Source organism: Protopterus annectens, chromosome 3.part0 (assembly GCF_019279795.1).
Source record: "Protopterus annectens isolate FY-2018-M chromosome 3.part0, PAN1.0, whole genome shotgun sequence".
Classification (NCBI taxonomy): domain Eukaryota; kingdom Metazoa; phylum Chordata; order Ceratodontiformes; family Protopteridae; genus Protopterus; species Protopterus annectens.
The window spans coordinates 1,908,516,871-1,908,535,446 of NC_056731.1; the positions used below are offsets into that span (position 1 = coordinate 1,908,516,871).

Genomic DNA, 18,576 nt, shown 5'->3' on the forward strand with positions numbered 1-18,576 from the left:
GTATTATTTTTGTTCTCCTTCAGAGTCTGCATCCAATATCCCAAGCTCTCCTTATTTCTTCAGCTTCCTTCCTGCATCAGCATCATTCCTTTCCTCTTTGAATTATGGTTTTCTGTTTCTGATATGTACAAGAGCCATAACTGTGTTGCTGTAAAATAGCCCCTCAAATTGGGTAATCCTAGTCCTCCTTTTTCTATTGGAAGAATCAGCTTATCCCACTTGACCCTTGTTGTCTTCCCTTCACAGATAAAATCCTTCAACTCTAATTGCTATCCACAGCTTCTCCCTCTGGTTGATAAAAAAAGTGGCCGACTTGTGTGTAAGACTAAAGGGACTAAAACATTTTAATAGCTTGTATCTTGGTATCCCTAGCCATATAACAAAGCTTTCAGTTTCTCAATTTTTGCATTATCTTCTGTTTAGTCTTTTCCCATATATCCTTAGCTGCCACAACAGAGTCATTTCTAATCCATACTCCTAAATGCTTTATTTTATCATGTCCCAATAAATATGGATATTGTTGGACCAATTCGTATGTAGGTACAAAATTTTACAGCTATTGCCTTTGTTTCAGCTTTATTAGTTTTGTGTCCCGAGAAGATTTGAAGCCATCTTAAAATGTTCCACAACACTGTAATGTCCCTTTCTGGTTTTGTCTTGTATAAAATTATATCATCTGAAAGTAGTCAGCTTTTCCTGAATACCATACCAGTTATGTCCTTGAATGTCTGAATCCCTCATTTTGTTTGCCAGTGGTTCTAAACATAATGCAAACAACAAAGGGGAAAGTGGACAACCCTGCCTGGTTCCTCTACTCTAGCAGAAATTATTGGAGAGGACCACACCTGCCTTAATTAAAGCCTGAGATCCCACATATATTCTTCTAATCAACCTTATAATTGTGTCAGGGAAAGCAAATGATTCCATTGCAGTGCTCATGAAGTCCCAGTCTGCTCTGTCAAATGCTTTCCCTACATCAAGACCCACCAATAAAAGTTGTATTTTCTTACATTCTGCTTCCCTTTGGATCATCAGTGTTCTGTTAATATTGTCAAATCTTTGACTCCCCTCCACAAAACCACACTGCACCATATCCATCAATTTTGGTATCACTTTTGCCATTCTTTTAGCCATTATAGACATAAACACTTTATAATCATGGTTTAGTGTTGAAAATGGGCCTGTATGAAGCTGGATCCAATGGATCTTTACCCTCTTAAGGTATTAACATTACCACCGCCTTCTTCCAGGATGCTGGTTCTCCTCCTCTTAAAATACTGTTAAACAAAACCTTGCAGATCTTTATCACTTTTTTCCCCTCTTAACTTCCAAACTTCCACAAGAATAACATCTGTTCCTGGGGACTTTCCTGTAGACTGGTTATACATAGCCATTTTTATCTCATCGTTTCCTATCCTGTTAGTAATTGAGCCTGATCTACTTCTAACCTGGGCATATTTAATTCTTCCATAAACATTTCCATTTGTATCTTTTCTTGATTTCCATATTTCTTTGCTTTATGCAAACTTTCATAAAATGTCCGAAATATTTCTAATACTTCTACAGGGTCTCTTGTTATCTTCCTCATTATAGGCTCCATAAACTTGGTGACAGCCTTTTCCACTTTCTGTTATTTGAGTTGTGCTAAAAGCTTTTGTGCTCTAGAATTAAAAAATGGTTGCTTAACAGCAATCTTTCTAAACTCATGCATATTGTTGAAGTAATCCCTTATTTTTTGTTTAGCATTCCGCAGTTGCTCCATTTTTTGTTCTGAGAGATTCCCATTTTACAATACTTTAACATTTGTCAATCCCTCTAAATAATTCTTGTTAATGTTTAACCGTATCTCCCTTTCTTTTATTTCCACCTTATTTTAAACTCCACTTTAATTTTATCCCACTTCTTAGCTATATTTTCAGAAGAAAATTCTACCTTCTGTATTAGCTCCTGAATTAATTCCAAAACCTCTTCCTTAAATTCCCCTTTTCAACTGATAGGTGAGAAAATGCCAGTGTCTCATTTTTATTTCATTGCCTTGCATTTTTTTTATTTTAGTTGTTGGTGCATGATCTGAAATAGTTATTTGATACTTTTCAAGACTTCAAGACGTTCAATTAAGTGCACATGTTCCTTTGAGAGAGAAAATGTATCTAGCCTAGCCCAGTTTTTGTATCTCTGTGAGTTGTTTGTCTTTCGTTTTTTTCCCGATAAGGGGTCGCCACAGCAGAACTCCGGTCCGCTAATGATTGGCAGTAGATTTTTTACGAAACGCCGAGGTGCCAGCTCGACGCCCAACCTTCAATGAAGGCACGCCCATTTACGCACGCATGTCTTTTGAACACTACCCAACCACGGGGAGGACATGCAGACTCCACACAGAAGGCACTCCCAAGCCAAGCAGAGAATCGAACGGGAGAACCTCTTGCTGTGAGGTAACAACTCTACTGCCGTACCACCTTTGTATCTCTGTGAGTAATATGTAAACTCCTAGTACTGAATTCACATCTTCCATGCCAAACATTTTCATAAATTTCTTCAAAAATCTACCCTCCTTTGTTATTTTCCCTTCTAGGCCCCCAGACACCTCTTCACTGTTGCTAACCAAATTCCAGTTTCCACCTATAAGCAGTATTCTTTGCTGAAAGCTGATCGTTTCTCCCAGAATTTTCTTAAGCTCCATTACAGCATTTTAGGGGGGATGTAAATGCATGCCACTGTAATCTTCCTCCCTAGCCAGTAGCCCGTTAGTGCTATGCATTGTCCATTATTATCTTTTTTTTCCCTCTTCTATCACTATTGGAGCTCCTCTTGCAATTAATATAAATACTCCTCTTTTCCTTTGTCCCAGGTATTCTGCTAAATAACCATCCTGTGTAAGCCTTTCTTTATCAAATTCACATATTCACTTCTTTCCAGGTATGTCTCCTGTAGTATAGCTATTTGCACTCTATATTTTTTAATATAATTCACTACTTTCTTTTTATGATTATTTGTAAAATCATTCAGATTGAAAGACATTGCAGAAAGCATCATATTCTTATATAGTTATTATTACCACCTTTTATATATAACTGCTTTTTTGTTAAATGTCTAGTTCTAACTTTTATATTACATGTATATTACATGTATATACTGTTCGGCAGGTTGGTCAGTTGTTTCCTGTATCTACTTGTGCCTGTGCCACATCTTACGTAACTTTTTTTTTTTTTTTTGAAAGCCCTCAAACAGAACAAACAACCCCCCCTCCCAAAAAAAACCCTCCTAAAACCTATTAACTTAATACACAAAACTATGTACATCTTCAAATATTGAAGTTTTTGCTTCCTAATAAGAACATACATTCTAAGTTGATAGTTACACAGACTAAAGTTAACCAAAAAAAAGGTTAGTCATGCTGAGACGCATGGTACAGCCGGTGCCACTAGTAAGTGCTATTTGATTTTGCATGTCTTTATATCTTTCCCAGTTGAGAAAACACTTAAATGCTTTCAGTAAGCACTTTCTCCAAGCAATTTCTCTTTATCAAATTGTCTTCTAGTGACATGAAAACCAGACAACAGGGTACCTTGTTTATCAGAAAAAAAGCCTTACAATATTCAATATTCTTTTTCATTTATATGCTTTGCAATAAACTTGTTACTGGATAATGTCTAGGGTTTTAACCCAAATCACAAGCATGGGAAAAAGCACACTGATTCTTCTTTTGTCACACACAGTCTCTTAGTCAAACCCTTCCTGTCTCCCCCAGTCTCCTCCCCTCCTCATTTTTCTTTCTTTTTTTTTCTTTTCTTTTCCCATTGCAGTGCCTACATTTCTTATAACTGAACAAAGAAAAAGCGAGAAGGGTGAAAAAGAAAAAAAAAAACAAAAGCACTTGTTTATTTTAATATCCCTATGCATTTTAAACTGAGAAAACTTTACTTCAGGTCTAATTGGTTTTACATTATCTTTAAAGCTGTCACACCTGGGAAATCCCTTGATTGTTTTCAGAGAACACGGTCTTAGCCAATTTCTGTTTTACTTTCCCCTCAGCCAATCTTCTTCCACCAGGCTGTCTCCAGTTTCTCTTAGTCAGATTGTTTTCATGGACACATGAAGACCAGCTGCAGAAATGCTGCTTAGTATACTTGCATGCAACTGCTAGAAAAAAAAAAGCCTCCTATCATTCAATACTCTTTTTCATTTACTTGCTGTCTGTCTTAAAACAAAGGTCCTTATCAGTTATTTCCCAATGCAAGAATGAAAAAAGCACATTAATTTAAACGTCATCATGCCTTTATAACATTTGAACTTTGTCATGCCTTTATAACCAGACTCCCTTTGTTTTGTTTTATTTTTTGATCATTGCATTGCCTATATTTCTCAAAACTGTACAAGAAGAAAAAAGGGAAGAGGGGAGAAAAAGAAAAAGAAAAACACCTGATCTGAAGTAGTTACTTCATTTGATCTGCAACCTGTGGTATCGGATCCGACATCGGATCCAATCCGGCAGCTTTCCAAGATCCGAGCTCCTAGCTCCTCCCCCTACCCATAATCCCCTAGTACCAACCACATTACCTCAGATCGTTTTTTGCCGCGGCTAAAAAAACTTCCTTGTGAAGAGCTCCTGGCTGGGTGAGATCATTGCTGGTTTTTAAACCAATTTTTCTCTCAAAGTTTTCGTGTGTGTGTGTTAGTTTCCCTTTTTCTGCTGCTTCTGCTAGTTTTTGGTCACTTTTGTTAAATTTATAACTAATTTATCTTCACTCCCCTCCCCCTCCTAGTGTTTGGGTGTGTGTGTGAATGATGTCAGAAGGGCCTAAGGCCATTTTCTCTAAATGTACTGAGTGTGGCCACAAGCTTTCTCCAGCTGATGGCCACACTCAGTGCGTTTTGTGCCTGGGGGCAGCCCATTTGTCAGAGGCCTGCCAAATCTGTGCGGCCTTTAACCCCCGGGCACTCCGGGATAGGAAGAACAAGCTGATCCTGGCGGGAAAGCTCCCCCAGGAGTCGGCTTCTTCTTCCTCTCCCTTCCAGGCTCCAGCTGCTTCAGCAACTTCGGCGCCTTCTATCCCCTTAGCTCTACCCGGGACTCAACCTCCCTCATCGGGTTTGAGCTCTGGGGAAACTAGTGCCTCTTCCCTTAGAGAGAAGAGGCACAAGGATAAGGATGGACATAAGTCCCATAAAAGGCGGGCCGAATCTCATCCTTCGGCTCCGCCAACAAAACTATTAAAATCTCCATCCAGGGTCTCTGGATCCCCCTCCTCTCTGAGCCGTTCGCCCTGTTTTTCGCCAGAGCCAGAGGAGGAGGATAGGTCTCCCTCGAGATTTTCGAGGCGGCCCTCCCGACCTGCCTCTACTACTTCATCTAGGTCAACCCGAAGCATCTCCGAAGCGGATATGGATCGGATGATGCGTCTGTTCTTACAGACCCAAATGCAGATGGGGATGCTCTTGCCTCCCCCCCCCCTTTGGGGGGGGAGTGCAGCCCCATATTTGCCCCGATCACTCCTTCTCCAACTTGTTTTCGGGTCTCAGAGTCATCGGATGCAGGCCCTTTCGGACCCGGGGAACTGTCGGCGCCGATAGCGGTTGTCTCTTCGAGGCCGACTATACCTTCGAGCTTGTCGGACCCGAGCTCTCGGGGCCGAGGGCTGAGCATCGGATCCGAGGGAGTTGCTGTGTCTTCAGCGCTGTTGGCATCGGAGCACACCTCTGCCTCGGCGCCGACTGCATCGGCTCCGACCCCGATCCCTTCCTTGGATCCGAGGAGATTGCTCTCAGAGGCTGGTGAGAGTGGCTGTCCATTGGCTTTTGAGGTAGTGGAGAGGGTACTGTCGAGGTCCTCCAGATCCCTGACCCGGGCTTCGGATCCACCCGTACCCCCACTGTATGAGGGTCTGTCTTCCATCATCCGTCCATCTGGACAGCCTGCCCAAGCCCTCCAGCTAGTTCCCGTGGAGGAACAACAACCCGTGGATGAGCCGTCTTCGCACAGTCCCACCGAGGAGGTCCCTCGAAAACATCGGTGCAAAAGGAGGCACCTGGACTCCCCGGAGTCCATTACCACAGACACGGACTTAGATGATACGGAGGGTTCCCCAAGGTCACCCCCTGAAGATGTCTCCTTTGGAGACATCATGGAAATGTTGCGTATTAGAGGGGGGTGGTCAGCCCAAAAGCCTTCCCTTGATGAGTCCGTGTTCCTGGAGGCCTTTGAGGCAGGCCCATCTACCTCCTGGGTGTCCCCTCCGGCCGACCCCCTGGTGGACTTAATTACCACCAGGGCTTGGAAGGAGCCCGACACCGTGGAGCCTTGATTAAGGAATATGCTGCAGGCCCCCCAGAGTCCATGTTGGTCCAAGACAAAAAGGTTTTTGAGACTCGAATGGCCACTCTAAAATCCATCTCAAATACATCTATGCGGCTTCTCTCCCATGCAACGGAGGGAGCCGCTAGAGCTAGAGGAGCCGGGGTCGTCTTGCGACGTCTCTCCTGGCTCTGTCTGTGCGACTTCACAGACCTCTTCAAGGTGTCCTTCGCGAATGCCCCTTTTGACGGTTCTGCCTTGTTTGGCAAAACTGTTCGCGACACGCTGGTCCAAAGCGAAAAGGACGGGAAGACGCTGTCTGCCGTCGGAGTCCGCTTCTCTAATCCCCAAAGATCCTTCTCCAGGAATCAGAGGGGACAAAAGAAGCTGTGGTTCCATAAGTCTCAGCAATCCCATCCCGCTGCGGACCACTCGTCCTCCAGAGGCAGAGGAGGACAAGGTGGATGCCGGCCCAGAGGCAGAGGGGGGCCGCGTAATTTCGGGTCTAGAGAACCTTTCTCGGACAGACCCGCGCAACAGCCCTGAGGGCTTGCCCGACTGTCCCTCTCTGGAGGCAGTCGGGGGGCGATTTTCGGAGCACCTGTCAAACTGGGAGTACCTTACAACAGATCGATGGGTGCTCCGGATCATATCCAGAGGTTACTCCATTCCATTCATAAACCTTCCCCCCAAATCCAGACGCCTCCCCGATGTCCCACCCGATCAGGAGGAGGCAGCGGCTTTGGAGATTTCAAAGCTGCTAAGAAAAAGAGCCATCCAGCCCGTCCCCCCAGACCAGTCCGGATTGGGTTATTACTCCAGGTTCTTTCTGGTGCCAAAGAAAACGGGGGGACCTCAGACCCATCTTGGACCTTTCCGCCCTGAACCTGTTCATACCCAAGGAAAAGTTCCGGATGGACACTCTCCAATCTATTCTCCCCCTGCTGTGGGAGAATGACTGGATGTGCTCGCTAGACCTCAAGGATGCGTATTACCACATATTAATGGACAAACGATCCAGGAGGTTTCTCCGCTTCCGGCTCGGTGCCAGTCATTATCAATTCAGGGTTCTTCCATTCGGCCTCACCTCAGCCCCCAGAGTGTTCACCAAGGTCATGGCAGTGGTTGCAGCCCACCTGAGACTCCAGGGCATTCAGGTCTTCCCTTACCTAGACGACTGGCTCCTCACCGCGACCAACAAGCATCAGCTCTGTGCGGCAAGAGATTATGCTCTGTCTCTGGCCAACAACCTAGGCATCTCAGTAAACGAGAGCCCTAGAATTCATAGGGGCCAGGTTAGATACACAAATCTCCAAAGTGGTTCTAACGTCAGTCAGGCTGAGCAGCTTGTCGTGCCAGGTGTTAGCCCTTCTTCGGAGCCCTGCTCCTCCAGCGGAGTTAGTCCTGAGGGCACTGGGGTCTATGTCAGCAGCGATCGGTCTCTCTCTTCATGCTCGTCTGCGAATGCGCATATTACAGTGGACCCTTCAAGTCCAATGGTCCCTGTCGATCCACCCATTATGCATGCCAATCCCCTTGAGCAGGGTGTGCAGGGACTCCCTTCTGTGGTGGTTACAGGCGCAGGAACTCAGAGAAGGGAGACCCTTTGTGATTCCTCCGGCCAAAGCCACGTTGACCACGGACGCTTCTTGCCTCAGGTGGGGGGGGCATTGTTCAGGCAGATCCGTTCAAGGCACGTGGACTCCCCTAGAGACCGCATTACATATCAGTGTCCTAGAGATGAGGGCGGTGCTTTTGGCATTGCAAGCTGTCCACGACCTTCTTCCCATAGGGACTATTGCAATCCAGACGGACAACATGTCAGTAGTCTGGTATATAAACAAACAAGGAGGGACCAGATCTTATCCCCTGTGTCGAGAAGCCATGAGAGTGTGGGAATGGGCGATTTCCACCAACCGTTTTCTGATAGCAACGCACATTCCGGGGCGGTCCAACATATTAGCGGACAAGCTAAGTCGAGTGTTCCTCACTCCATACGAGTGGTGTCTGAATCCATCTGTTGCGAAGCAGATCTTCCACAAATGGGGTCAGCCTCGCTGCAACCTTTTCACTTCTCCTTTAAACACAAAATGCAGCGAGTACTTCGCGATAGTTCCCCCCAGAGGGGAGACCCCCAGAGACGCTCTAGTCCATGCTTGGCTTCCCGGACTCCTTTATGCTTATCCCCCCCTCCCACTTATGATGAAATTCATCCAGAAAGCCTCTCGCTTGGGGAGCAGAGTTATCCTCATAGCCCCATTCTGGCCTCGACAGATCTGGTTCCCCTTTCTGTGGCTCCCCCATGGATTCTGGATCCCAATCCAGACCTAATCTCGCACCCAGCGAGAGGCCATACCCCAAACCTGGTCAATCTCAAACTTGCTGCTTGGTTGATCCAGTTCCATTAATGGCTAGGACTCCCAGTATCTCATCCCCCGTTAAAGCCATTCTGGTGGCGGCTCATAAACCATCTACCAGGAAACTTTACAACAGTAAGTGGAAACGTTTTTCCATCTGGGCCAAAGATAAAGAATTGGATCCTTTTATTGTCCCTATTCCAACTATTCTGGACTTCCTTTCCCTGCTTTTTAGACAGGGAGCAAGTGCCTCCACAGTCAAGGTGCAGTTGGCGGCCATCTCCCATTTTCATGTGGGGGACGGCATAGGCTCCTTAGCATCTACTAAGTTGTGCAAAACCTTCTTAAGAGGCGTTTTTCTTTTGAAACCACCTGTCAAGACTGTGGTTCCCCCATGGGATCTCACTCTGGTCTTACAAGCCTTAACGAGACCACCCTTTGAGCCGGCGGCCTCGGTTCCGTTAAAGTTCTTGTCTTGGAAAACTGCTTTCTTAGTGGCTATTACTTCGGCCAAGAGAGTTTCAGAATTACAAGCTCTGTGTATTAAACCTCCGTACCTTATTTTTCACAAAGATAGAGTGTCCCTCAGGACTAACCCGTCTTTCTTGCCTAAGGTGGCTACAGAATCAAACATTAATCAATCAATAAATCTTCCTGTATTTTTCCCAAATTTTCACAACAAAGGAGAATATACGTTGTACAAATTGGATGTACACAGACAACTGCGTTTTTACTTGCACAGGACTAGAGAGTTTCGCAAGTCGGACCAGTTGTTTGTTTCTTATGCAAAATCAGCCATGGGCAAGGCAATTGCTAAAGTGACTGTAGCAAATTGGATCCGTCAGTGCATTATGCTGGGATACACCTCATCTGGGAAGCCAGCTCCGGTTGGCGTCCGTGCTCATTCCACAAGATCTGTAGCTACCTCAACAGCCTTTTGGTCTAGGGTTCCAGTAGACGATATTTGTTCAGCAGCTACCTGGTCCTCATCTCATACCTTCATTTCTCATTACAAACTGGATATCATTTCCAGGAGTAGGGCTTCTTTTGGCTCCGCGGTGCTTCGGAATATCCTTCCGTAAGGACCACCCAGGTTCTATAGGTTAGCTGGGGACTCTGTCCCACAGGTTGCAGATCAAATGAAGTAACTACTTCAGATATAGAAGTTATGTACTCACCATAACGTTCCATCTGAGTAGATACTTCATTTGTCTGCAACCAACCCCCCCTGCCATCCCCCGAACCTCGGGAAATTTCTCTGATCATTTGGAGTTGGTTTCTGTCTCGAGTTAGTGAGGCAAAAAAAACAATCTGAGGTAATGTGGTTGGTACTAGGGGATTATGGGTAGGGGGGAGGAGCTAGGAGCTCGGATCTTGGAGCTTGGAAAGCTGCCGGATCGGATCCGAGGTCGGATCCGACAGCCACAGGTTGCAGACAAATGAAGTATCTACTCAGATGGAACGTTATGGTGAGTACATATCTTCTATTTTACAATCCCCGTTACACTTAAAAATGGCATGCAAAGAAAACCATGCACCACAAATACAGTACTGTTAAGAAAAGTGTTTTCTTTACTTACAGTTAGCATTCTCCCCTCTCTTCCCCTCCCCAAAGCATTTTTCTGAACATTAATGACTTGAAGTAGGGCATATACTTGAGTCCTCCACACGTCAAATTTTGAAAGTCCAATATTTCCAGATTTTCTTGTTCTGTCATATGTCACAAATATAATTGCATTGTAATCCCACATTGGTACTGATTTTATTACTGCTCTTCTCCATCACCCAGATCCTGTCTCTGCTTCATTTCCAACATACTCTCGATTCTTCTAGTCAACTCTTGTGCTCCCTTCATTTTCTCCAACATTTTCCATTGAATTACTGGAAAAGATTTCATGGGTACAGTCTCTCTGTCTCTCTGTGGTTTTTCTGCTTCTTCTTCTTCTGGTAATAATCTCCTTCCGTTTCACAGCTCAACTTTTGTTGGACAAGCTTTTGTATTTCTTCCTTAGCATGCATTTCATCAAAAAGTTATTTTGTCCCTCCAGGGAAGAACACCTTGAAGACAACTGGATACAGTAGTTTGAGTCTCACACCTGTGTCTCGACATTTTCTGAAAAGTAGAATGAACTTACTTTTTTGCCTGGTGTACAATGAGTAATCATTCTCCACAAACACTCAGCTATTTCCCCCTTTTAGTATTTTGCCCTTCTTCCACAGTTTTGCTAGAATCAACTCCTTCTGCTGGTAGGATTGCATCCTTACTATTGTAGGTCTAGGTTGCTTTCTTATGGCTAGGTTTGGAGCATACACACAATGTGCTTGTTCAACAAACAGTTCCTGCTGAGGAATACCAGTCCAGTTACTTATTTGTGCTTTCGTAAAATGAATGCAATCCGTTCCTTCCAGCTTCTCGGGTATATCTGAAAATCTCAGCTCTTCCCTATGAGCTCTGTCCTTCTGTTAATTTTTGAAACATCTCTTCCTGAGCAGTCTCGTATTCAGTCAGCCTTTTCTTCATTTCGACCTCTGATTTTTGCAGCTTTATCAAAAGCTTCTTCCATCTGTTCCAGCCTTTTGTTGTTTGTGTTGTTATACTCTACCAGTATTTTGTTTATTTTAACCAGGTCTGTATGCAGTTGTCTTGTATCTTCCTGTAGGTTACTGGAAGTCATGTCTGAAGGTTGCATTATGTTTTGCTGAACAGCTGCAGAACTCTTCCCTAGCTGTGTTTCTTCCTCACTTTTTGTAACTGATTTTTTTCCAGGTCTTCTATGCTGCTTTATTCCTGGCATCCAGGCAGTGCACTTACTAGCCAGTTACTAAAATTTACCCATAAACACAAGTCTACTGGCCTTCCCTGCTGTGTTTCTGTTTTCACACTGGGAGAGCTAGAAACAAGCTGTTAGTGTGCAGCCATCTTAGAAGTCCTCCATTTCATATTGTTTTTGCATGCAACTAAGGTGTTTTCACTTTAAACCTGTTGTGTGAAGTCAGGAGGCTTGCGGTCATGTGACAAGACCATATTATATAAGTAGTTTGTAAAAGATGATTAACTTATCTGAAGACAAAGTTAAAGTGCTCATCATAAAATGTTGTGGGAGTACTTTTTGTTTCGAAGTACATTTGGTTGATCCAGTAGCTTAGAGTTGGAGTCTCCGCAGACCTGCATTGTTTTTTCTTTGTTTTGTTTTGATTTGTGTTTGTGTTCTGCTACCAGTTGTTAAAAATAAAGCCTGCTTTGGGTTGGCAGTACTCCAGAATATCCTTCTATGAGGGTCACCGAAGGTGAATGTAGCTGGGGACACTGTCCCATTAGTGAAGAAGAGCGAAAAGGGCATCAGATTTATAAGTTATGTACTCACCATAATTAGGTACATGTGTTGTTCATTCCCATTCTTCAACGACCCTCCCATCCATCCCACATCCTTTTTTTCTTCTGGAAGGACCTGTTAGATTGTGTTTGGAACCTACAACTCCAGGTTTGAGCCCTGTCTTTTCTGTCTTCTATTTCTGTCTCTCGTCTGTTATTGGGAGATAGAGCAGCAAACCCGATCTGAGGTAATGGGAACGGTGTGTGGCATTATGAGTAAAGGGAGGAGCTAGAGACTTGTATCCATAGTCTGTAGTATGCGACAGAGTTGGATACAAACCCATTAGTGAGGGAGAATGAAAATGGACAACACAGATGTTTGGTTATGGTGAGTACATAACGTACAATTTTCAGCTATCAAATGTTGAAGCTTCTCAGATTGCAAGTACCATTTAAATGTGAATTTCACCCTAACATCAGAAACATCATCCCTGTTCTGTGTCAGCTTACCTTGGTGAAATTTTTAGGCTAGACCCCCCTGGATAGTCTCACTTTTATTGCGGTTTGCACAGCCTAATTGCTTTTAGGGGAAAACATGCTGCAAAATCACAAGTTTGTTTCCCTGTCAAAACAAGTAAAATGTGCATTTTCTATAATGTGTAAAATGAAGAACAATATTGCATATTTTGAGAAGAGCATAAATTTTGCTTATTTTTTATGAATAATAATCAGATATGTTCTGAGCTTGTCAACCTAAAAAGGTGCAAAATATGCACGTTTGTTGTGAACTGAATGTCAAAAGGGTACCTAATGGGTATAAAAGCTACTTTGTAGTACACAGAAGTAAAGGGCCATATGTCTGTAATAATGCAAACTATTGAATCAGTTTTCTTAGATTAATGTGTCATGACCCCTCGGCTATAAAGTGCATTTTTCTGGAGATTCCAAGTATAAATTTAATGTAATGTACTTCACTTATTCCAAGTCTAAATGGGAGGCAGCACAAGTCTAGTGACAAATTTCCATATTCAGAAGTGAAAACCTTTATTTTTCCTGATGTAATAACTGCTCAGTAAATGAATATTCCAGGCTATTTCTGTCTGTGAGAATAGTGTCAAAACAGCACTCACAATGGAAATGGTATATTAAGAAAAATGTCAGTGTGCCAATGAACAGCACTGAATCAGTGAATTAACTGTTAGTAAAAGCCAAACTCTTGGCCTCCATTTCAGATTTTTAAAACCTTCAGATACCACACTCTTTAGCTACATGAAAGAACTGAGATTACTATTTTATCCATTGGAGGTCCTGTGGAGCATTACGCTACATTTCACCATGCTCCTTTAGCTGCTGCTGTTTAGTGTGTTTTCTGTGGCAGTTTGTGGATGAAACATTATTTTTTTCAGGTACAGTATCTGAATTTTGTTTTACTTCTCATGTAATGAAGCTCTGTAGAGATGTACTCTAGGCCAATATTGTGTAAAATAATGACCTAGAATACTTGCTTACGGAGTTGTTACACCAGAAGTCAAAATCATACACATTTTACTAGGAAAAATTATTTTATCAACTGAAAACTGACATAAAATGTGTATGATTTTGACTTCTGGTGAATAACTCCGTAAGCAAGTACTCTAAGTCATTATTTTACTTGGTATACTACGCAGAACTTCGCGGTGGTGCAACAGTTAGCGTTGTCGCCTCACAGCAAGAGGTTCTCCCGTTCGATTCTCGGCTGGAGCACCTTCTGTGTGGAGTCTGCATGTCCTCCCCACGGTCGAGTGACATTTAAAGACATGCAGGTAGGTGTGTGTGTGAATGGGTGTGCCTTCTTTGAAGGTTGGGTGTTGGGCTGGCAACTCGGCACTGTAAAAATCCATTGCCAATCATTAGTGGGCCGGAGTTCTGCTTTGGCGACCCCTAACCAGGAAAAGCCGAAATACATTACTTTTACTAAGCAGAAGTTCAGTACACATCCGGAATGGAAAAGGAGTCTAAAGCAAAATATGCTGTGGCAGTGAACATCTTTGATCCATCTTGATTTTTTTGCCTGTAGATAAAAAGCCATATCTCAGTCCTGCTTTTGGACTTGATTATGAAACTTTCAGTCAGTGTAGTGTTCAGCTACAGAAAGCTGTTAAGATTTGCTAGTTCTTCCCTTAGGGTTTCATTGCAGCACAATATGCAAATTTGACTATACCACTGTAGCTGCTTAGCAGTATTAAAACATCATCCTCTCATGGTTTATTATTTTTTTGTAAGTATATAGGATGTTTAGTCCTGAGTTGATGAAAATTTGGTAAACGGCTATTCTAGATTATTATTATTATTATATTCTGTAACTAGAGTAGAAATCTCACCTGCTTTAAGACCAGCTCCTTGATGACACCAAGTTTTTTTGTCTTGAAAAACCCTATTTTAGTATCCATTTATAGAAGTATCAAGGCTGCATCTTCACTCAAGGACCAGGTTAGATTTCTGCTTTTTTCCTGCTTATTTCTGTTATGAAGCCCTACTCTCATTCAGGGCAGCTACTGCTTAAATAATTGGATAAAGAATTATACTGCAGTGGTTAGCTTTTGAGGCAAACATAGTACAGTTGTAGGAGAATGCACACCATAACTGTAGAAATGTATTTATATATCCTTTCTTGACCAAGTTAGTCCCATCAGGCTAGTGGCCTTTCTTCATGGAAGACCGGAAGTGGTATTTATACTACTAGGGGAAATTTGGCCAGGGCATTGGATAACTTTGTATACTTTGAGTACCTAATTTCTTCCTTTCTTCCAGTACCTTCAGTAAATTGTATTAAATGTCCTTTGCAATGCTTTTAACACTTCACTTTCATGTATGCTTCTTATCTGCTGACTAATGTGATGCCCTTACACTTTGAATGTCCTGTTATTCACTCTTTTTTTATCCTGCTGTGTATAAATCTTCAGTACAGTTTTGTTAATATTTGGTTATAAATGGCATGTAATCCCTTTACAATCTTGTATTTTGCTGAATTGTATATTTCTCTTCTCTTGCCTGGCTGAGATTGAAATCGGTAATTTGTGATTAGTTCCCCACTGTGGTTAACACCTTTAGAATAAAATCAGTAAATGAAGTGAAACCCCACATGCACTTGATAGGTAAAGTTAGTCGACAATCACAGACTCCTTATCAAGCCAGAGTCGGTTTGAGCTTACCACTTTGGCTGAATCGGAACTGAGTTATGAACGAGATATGTGAACTCTTGTAGAAACGCTTCCATATTACTAGGCGAGCTATATAGAGAAAGCAACCTTACAAATGTTAACCTTACTACGTAATACTCTGAGGAGTTAATGCTGCTAGTGTATAGCTGTATCGATAACATGTCTGATCTGTAACAAACTGTAACCCTGCCATCAGTGTCATCTCACCTAGGGCACTGAATAATGGTCACCCTTTGGGACACAGCAGCCACCAGATGCAGATCAGAATCTTATAGCCCTAGTGAATGAAGGGCCAGCACCACAAAGTTGGTAGTAGTTCCTGTGAAATGGACACGTGTGTATTTATATACTTTAGTTCAGTCTCTGTTAAATTATACTTGATCAGTGGATGATGGCAGACTGCCAAGGAGTAGGGTTTGGGCATGCTCTCCTTGTCTCGCGTGTGATGCTACAGCGTGCTGCATCAGGAACCGCAGTGTATTTGGTGGAAATGCTAAAGAGGAAAAAAATGTATGAATTGTGGATAGCAGGACCTGAGATCAAAACACTTTCCAGACTGAGGATGACACTTGCAGATCAGTTGATATAATGTGTAATGTTACTTATGGTATGAAATTCTGTAATTGAAGCTTTGCTCCGCTTTCATGAGGTACACAGTTTTTTTTTTTTTTTGTTCATGTATGCTGCTTAGAAAGCACATAGGACTCGCACAGTGGTTTAGTTTCTTTTCAAGTATATTGTGTTGCTAAAGACAGTAAACCTTTATACTGCTTTTTACAGTGCGTGGTCTGCAGAGAAAGGGAAACGCCTTGTACTTCAATGTAAGTGCTAGTAAAGATCAATGTTTCGTTTTCCTGTATCTTACATGATAGAATTTCTGAGGTTTTGATTTGTTTAGAGAGTCAACAGACAGCATAACTGTCATGTCTAATCTCCTAGTGCTTTTCCCTTAAGTTCTGAAGGTAGGGAAGGGCTTTGTCTTGCTTGTTCTCTTCCTTTGTTTAGCCTTACCACAAACACAGTGAATCTTCAACAAGTTAATTAACAAAATCATATTTGTTTATATTTTATTTAATTTTGTTAACCAGATAAGTAGACTGGTCGACAGACCATTTTCGTCCGTGTTCTGGGCCATTAGGACTAAACAAAACATGTAGTATATCAAGTAGCAGTTATGATCAAGGTACAGTACATCAGAGAGATTTGGAAAAATGTAGAAGAAAGATGCATTATAGATGTACAATATTTGCATGAGTGAGTAGGGGTGTTATCCTTTGCAGTTGAGGTTAGATAAAGTACAAAGTAAAATGAATCAGTTTAAGAAATGGATTGAGAAACTGTACTTGTTTTAACCATTATCTCTAAAGTACGTCTATATCACGTTATCGAAAGTTTACTTAATCGAATCAATAAAGGTCGAACTTTATTGATCGATTAAGTAAAACATCGAATAATGTAAAAAAAACACAAATTAAAAAAACAACTAAATAGCGTGGGCAGGGGGGCAAGTCCCCCCCGCACCCCCCACACCCCCCCCTACTTAAATATACCAACTCCGAGACCGCACTACATTGAGGTAAATGGAAATCTCCCCTTACGGAGATTTCCTTTTACTTGCACAATGTTCTTCACTTTCGATATTGTCTTGCCGACAATATCCGACTCGATATTGTCAGCTTACGACAACGTGAAGTAGACCCTCTAAAGCAAGTGTGGTGTAGATTAATTTAATAGGTACTCTTAGTTTGGAATTTGACTTCAAATGTATTCTTCCCTAATATCTGTAGGGTAGTGGTTTCCAGATAGCTGGTCAGAGATTAGAGTAAGCCCTTTACACTGTGGAGGTTTTATAAAGGGGGTCTAGTGAGTGTCAACATTGTTTGATCCTTTTGTGTCTTCACTAATGATGTCTTTCTGTTTGCACAGGAATGTAAAACCACATACCAAATTAGAATTTCGGGTTTGGAGCCATTACCCATTAAAATCAGATGTCTTATTAGGACGAGCTAGTGTTGATCTAAGTGAAGTCCTGGAATTGCACAACAGAAGGCGTAAGTGTTCACTTTAAAGTCTGTGTATGTTTTTGTATTTTTGATAAATCTGTTTGAACTTCTCAGGTGCTGAAGTTGAAACTTCTGAAATATATATATAGGTGTTTAATACCTCAAAAATGCTCAGAGGTGGGGACTTTTTTTTAATACAACAGTTGCTTACTTGTCAGTTATTGCCTTTAGATTACAAGTCTCTTCCTTCTGCTGCTTCTCGGTCTAACATTACTTTCTCTAATTTTGGTACTTTGGGGGGCATCATCCTATGATGTCCAGACTGAAATCACTGTTGCACTATTGCTGACATATGGCTGCCAATTAGCTGAAACACCTGATGTTCATAAGGGTCATTTGCATATACCCCATGTGCCTCTGATACAAGAGGTTTGGAAGGTCACTCAGTTCTAGCTTTGGTGGAGTTTTCATTTTGTTTTTACTGATTGTACATCAAACAAAGAGAAAACTTCACAGAGTGGAGGGTGTAAAGTTCACTCCTTGAATTGTTATGCACCTAGTTCACTAATAAAAACTGAACTATAAAATACGTACTACAAAATAATAAAATAGAAAATAGGTAGTCCACAGTTGTTAAATGGAATATCCTTTATTGAAACACACAAACAAGTGATCCTAGTTGAGTTATGATGAAAAGCATCAAAAACAGTCATTATTTATATATAATCAGATTATTTGGAAAAAGGGAGTGGTTACAGAGGGTGGTCCTGTTAAGAGCAATAAAAGCATTAAACTCATTCTTTTAACCAAATCCCTCTTAACACCGTAGTGTAAACTGAAACTGCTACTTAAGAACTGAAACTCAAAAGATAGTGACAAATTAAAATGTATAAGAACAGCTATTCATTGATCCCCTTGGACTGCTGTGTGTGTGTGTGTGTGTGTGTGTGTGTGTGTGTGTGTGTGTGTGTGTGTGTGTGTGTGTGTGTGTGTGTGTGTGTGTGTGTGTCTATTTTCCCACCATTGGGACTTTTTTGACTATTAATAAACTAGAAAAATAATTGAAACACATGAAAGGACTGTTTTGGGAGCAAATTAGTCTAGATAAGAGATTGCCTAGGGGGCTGCACCTTAACAAGAAGCCTGTGTGGAATAATATGGATGAAATAGGCTTGCTGTTCTGAACTGTTTGTAAGTTTCTTGGAGGCCATTTTTTGCTTGGGCTAAAGGGAAGTCTCTCTTCATCAGTGGCAGTGATAAACATTGAACAGCCTGCCTGCCCCTGTGGGAGTGGTTACTGCCTTGAAACTGTAGTTTTATTGCCCATTTTGGGTCAGTTCCAAACTCCTTGATCTCCTTCTCTTAAAACCAGATTGCCTCGTGGTTTTGGCGTATTTTCAGACTTGTTGGC

At 42.2% G+C, this 18,576-nt stretch overlaps 1 protein-coding gene across 1 annotated transcript in view; it reads left to right on the forward strand.

Moving 5' to 3' along the window:
• WWP1 (WW domain containing E3 ubiquitin protein ligase 1) overlaps positions 1–18,576 on the forward strand; it is a 2,386,594-nt gene that overhangs the window by 627,077 nt on the left and 1,740,941 nt on the right. The window contains exon 6 of the mRNA XM_044065992.1: positions 17,089–17,213. Within this exon, the coding sequence (XP_043921927.1) occupies positions 17,089–17,213 (125 nt within the window). The remainder of the gene's footprint in view (positions 1–17,088; positions 17,214–18,576) is intronic.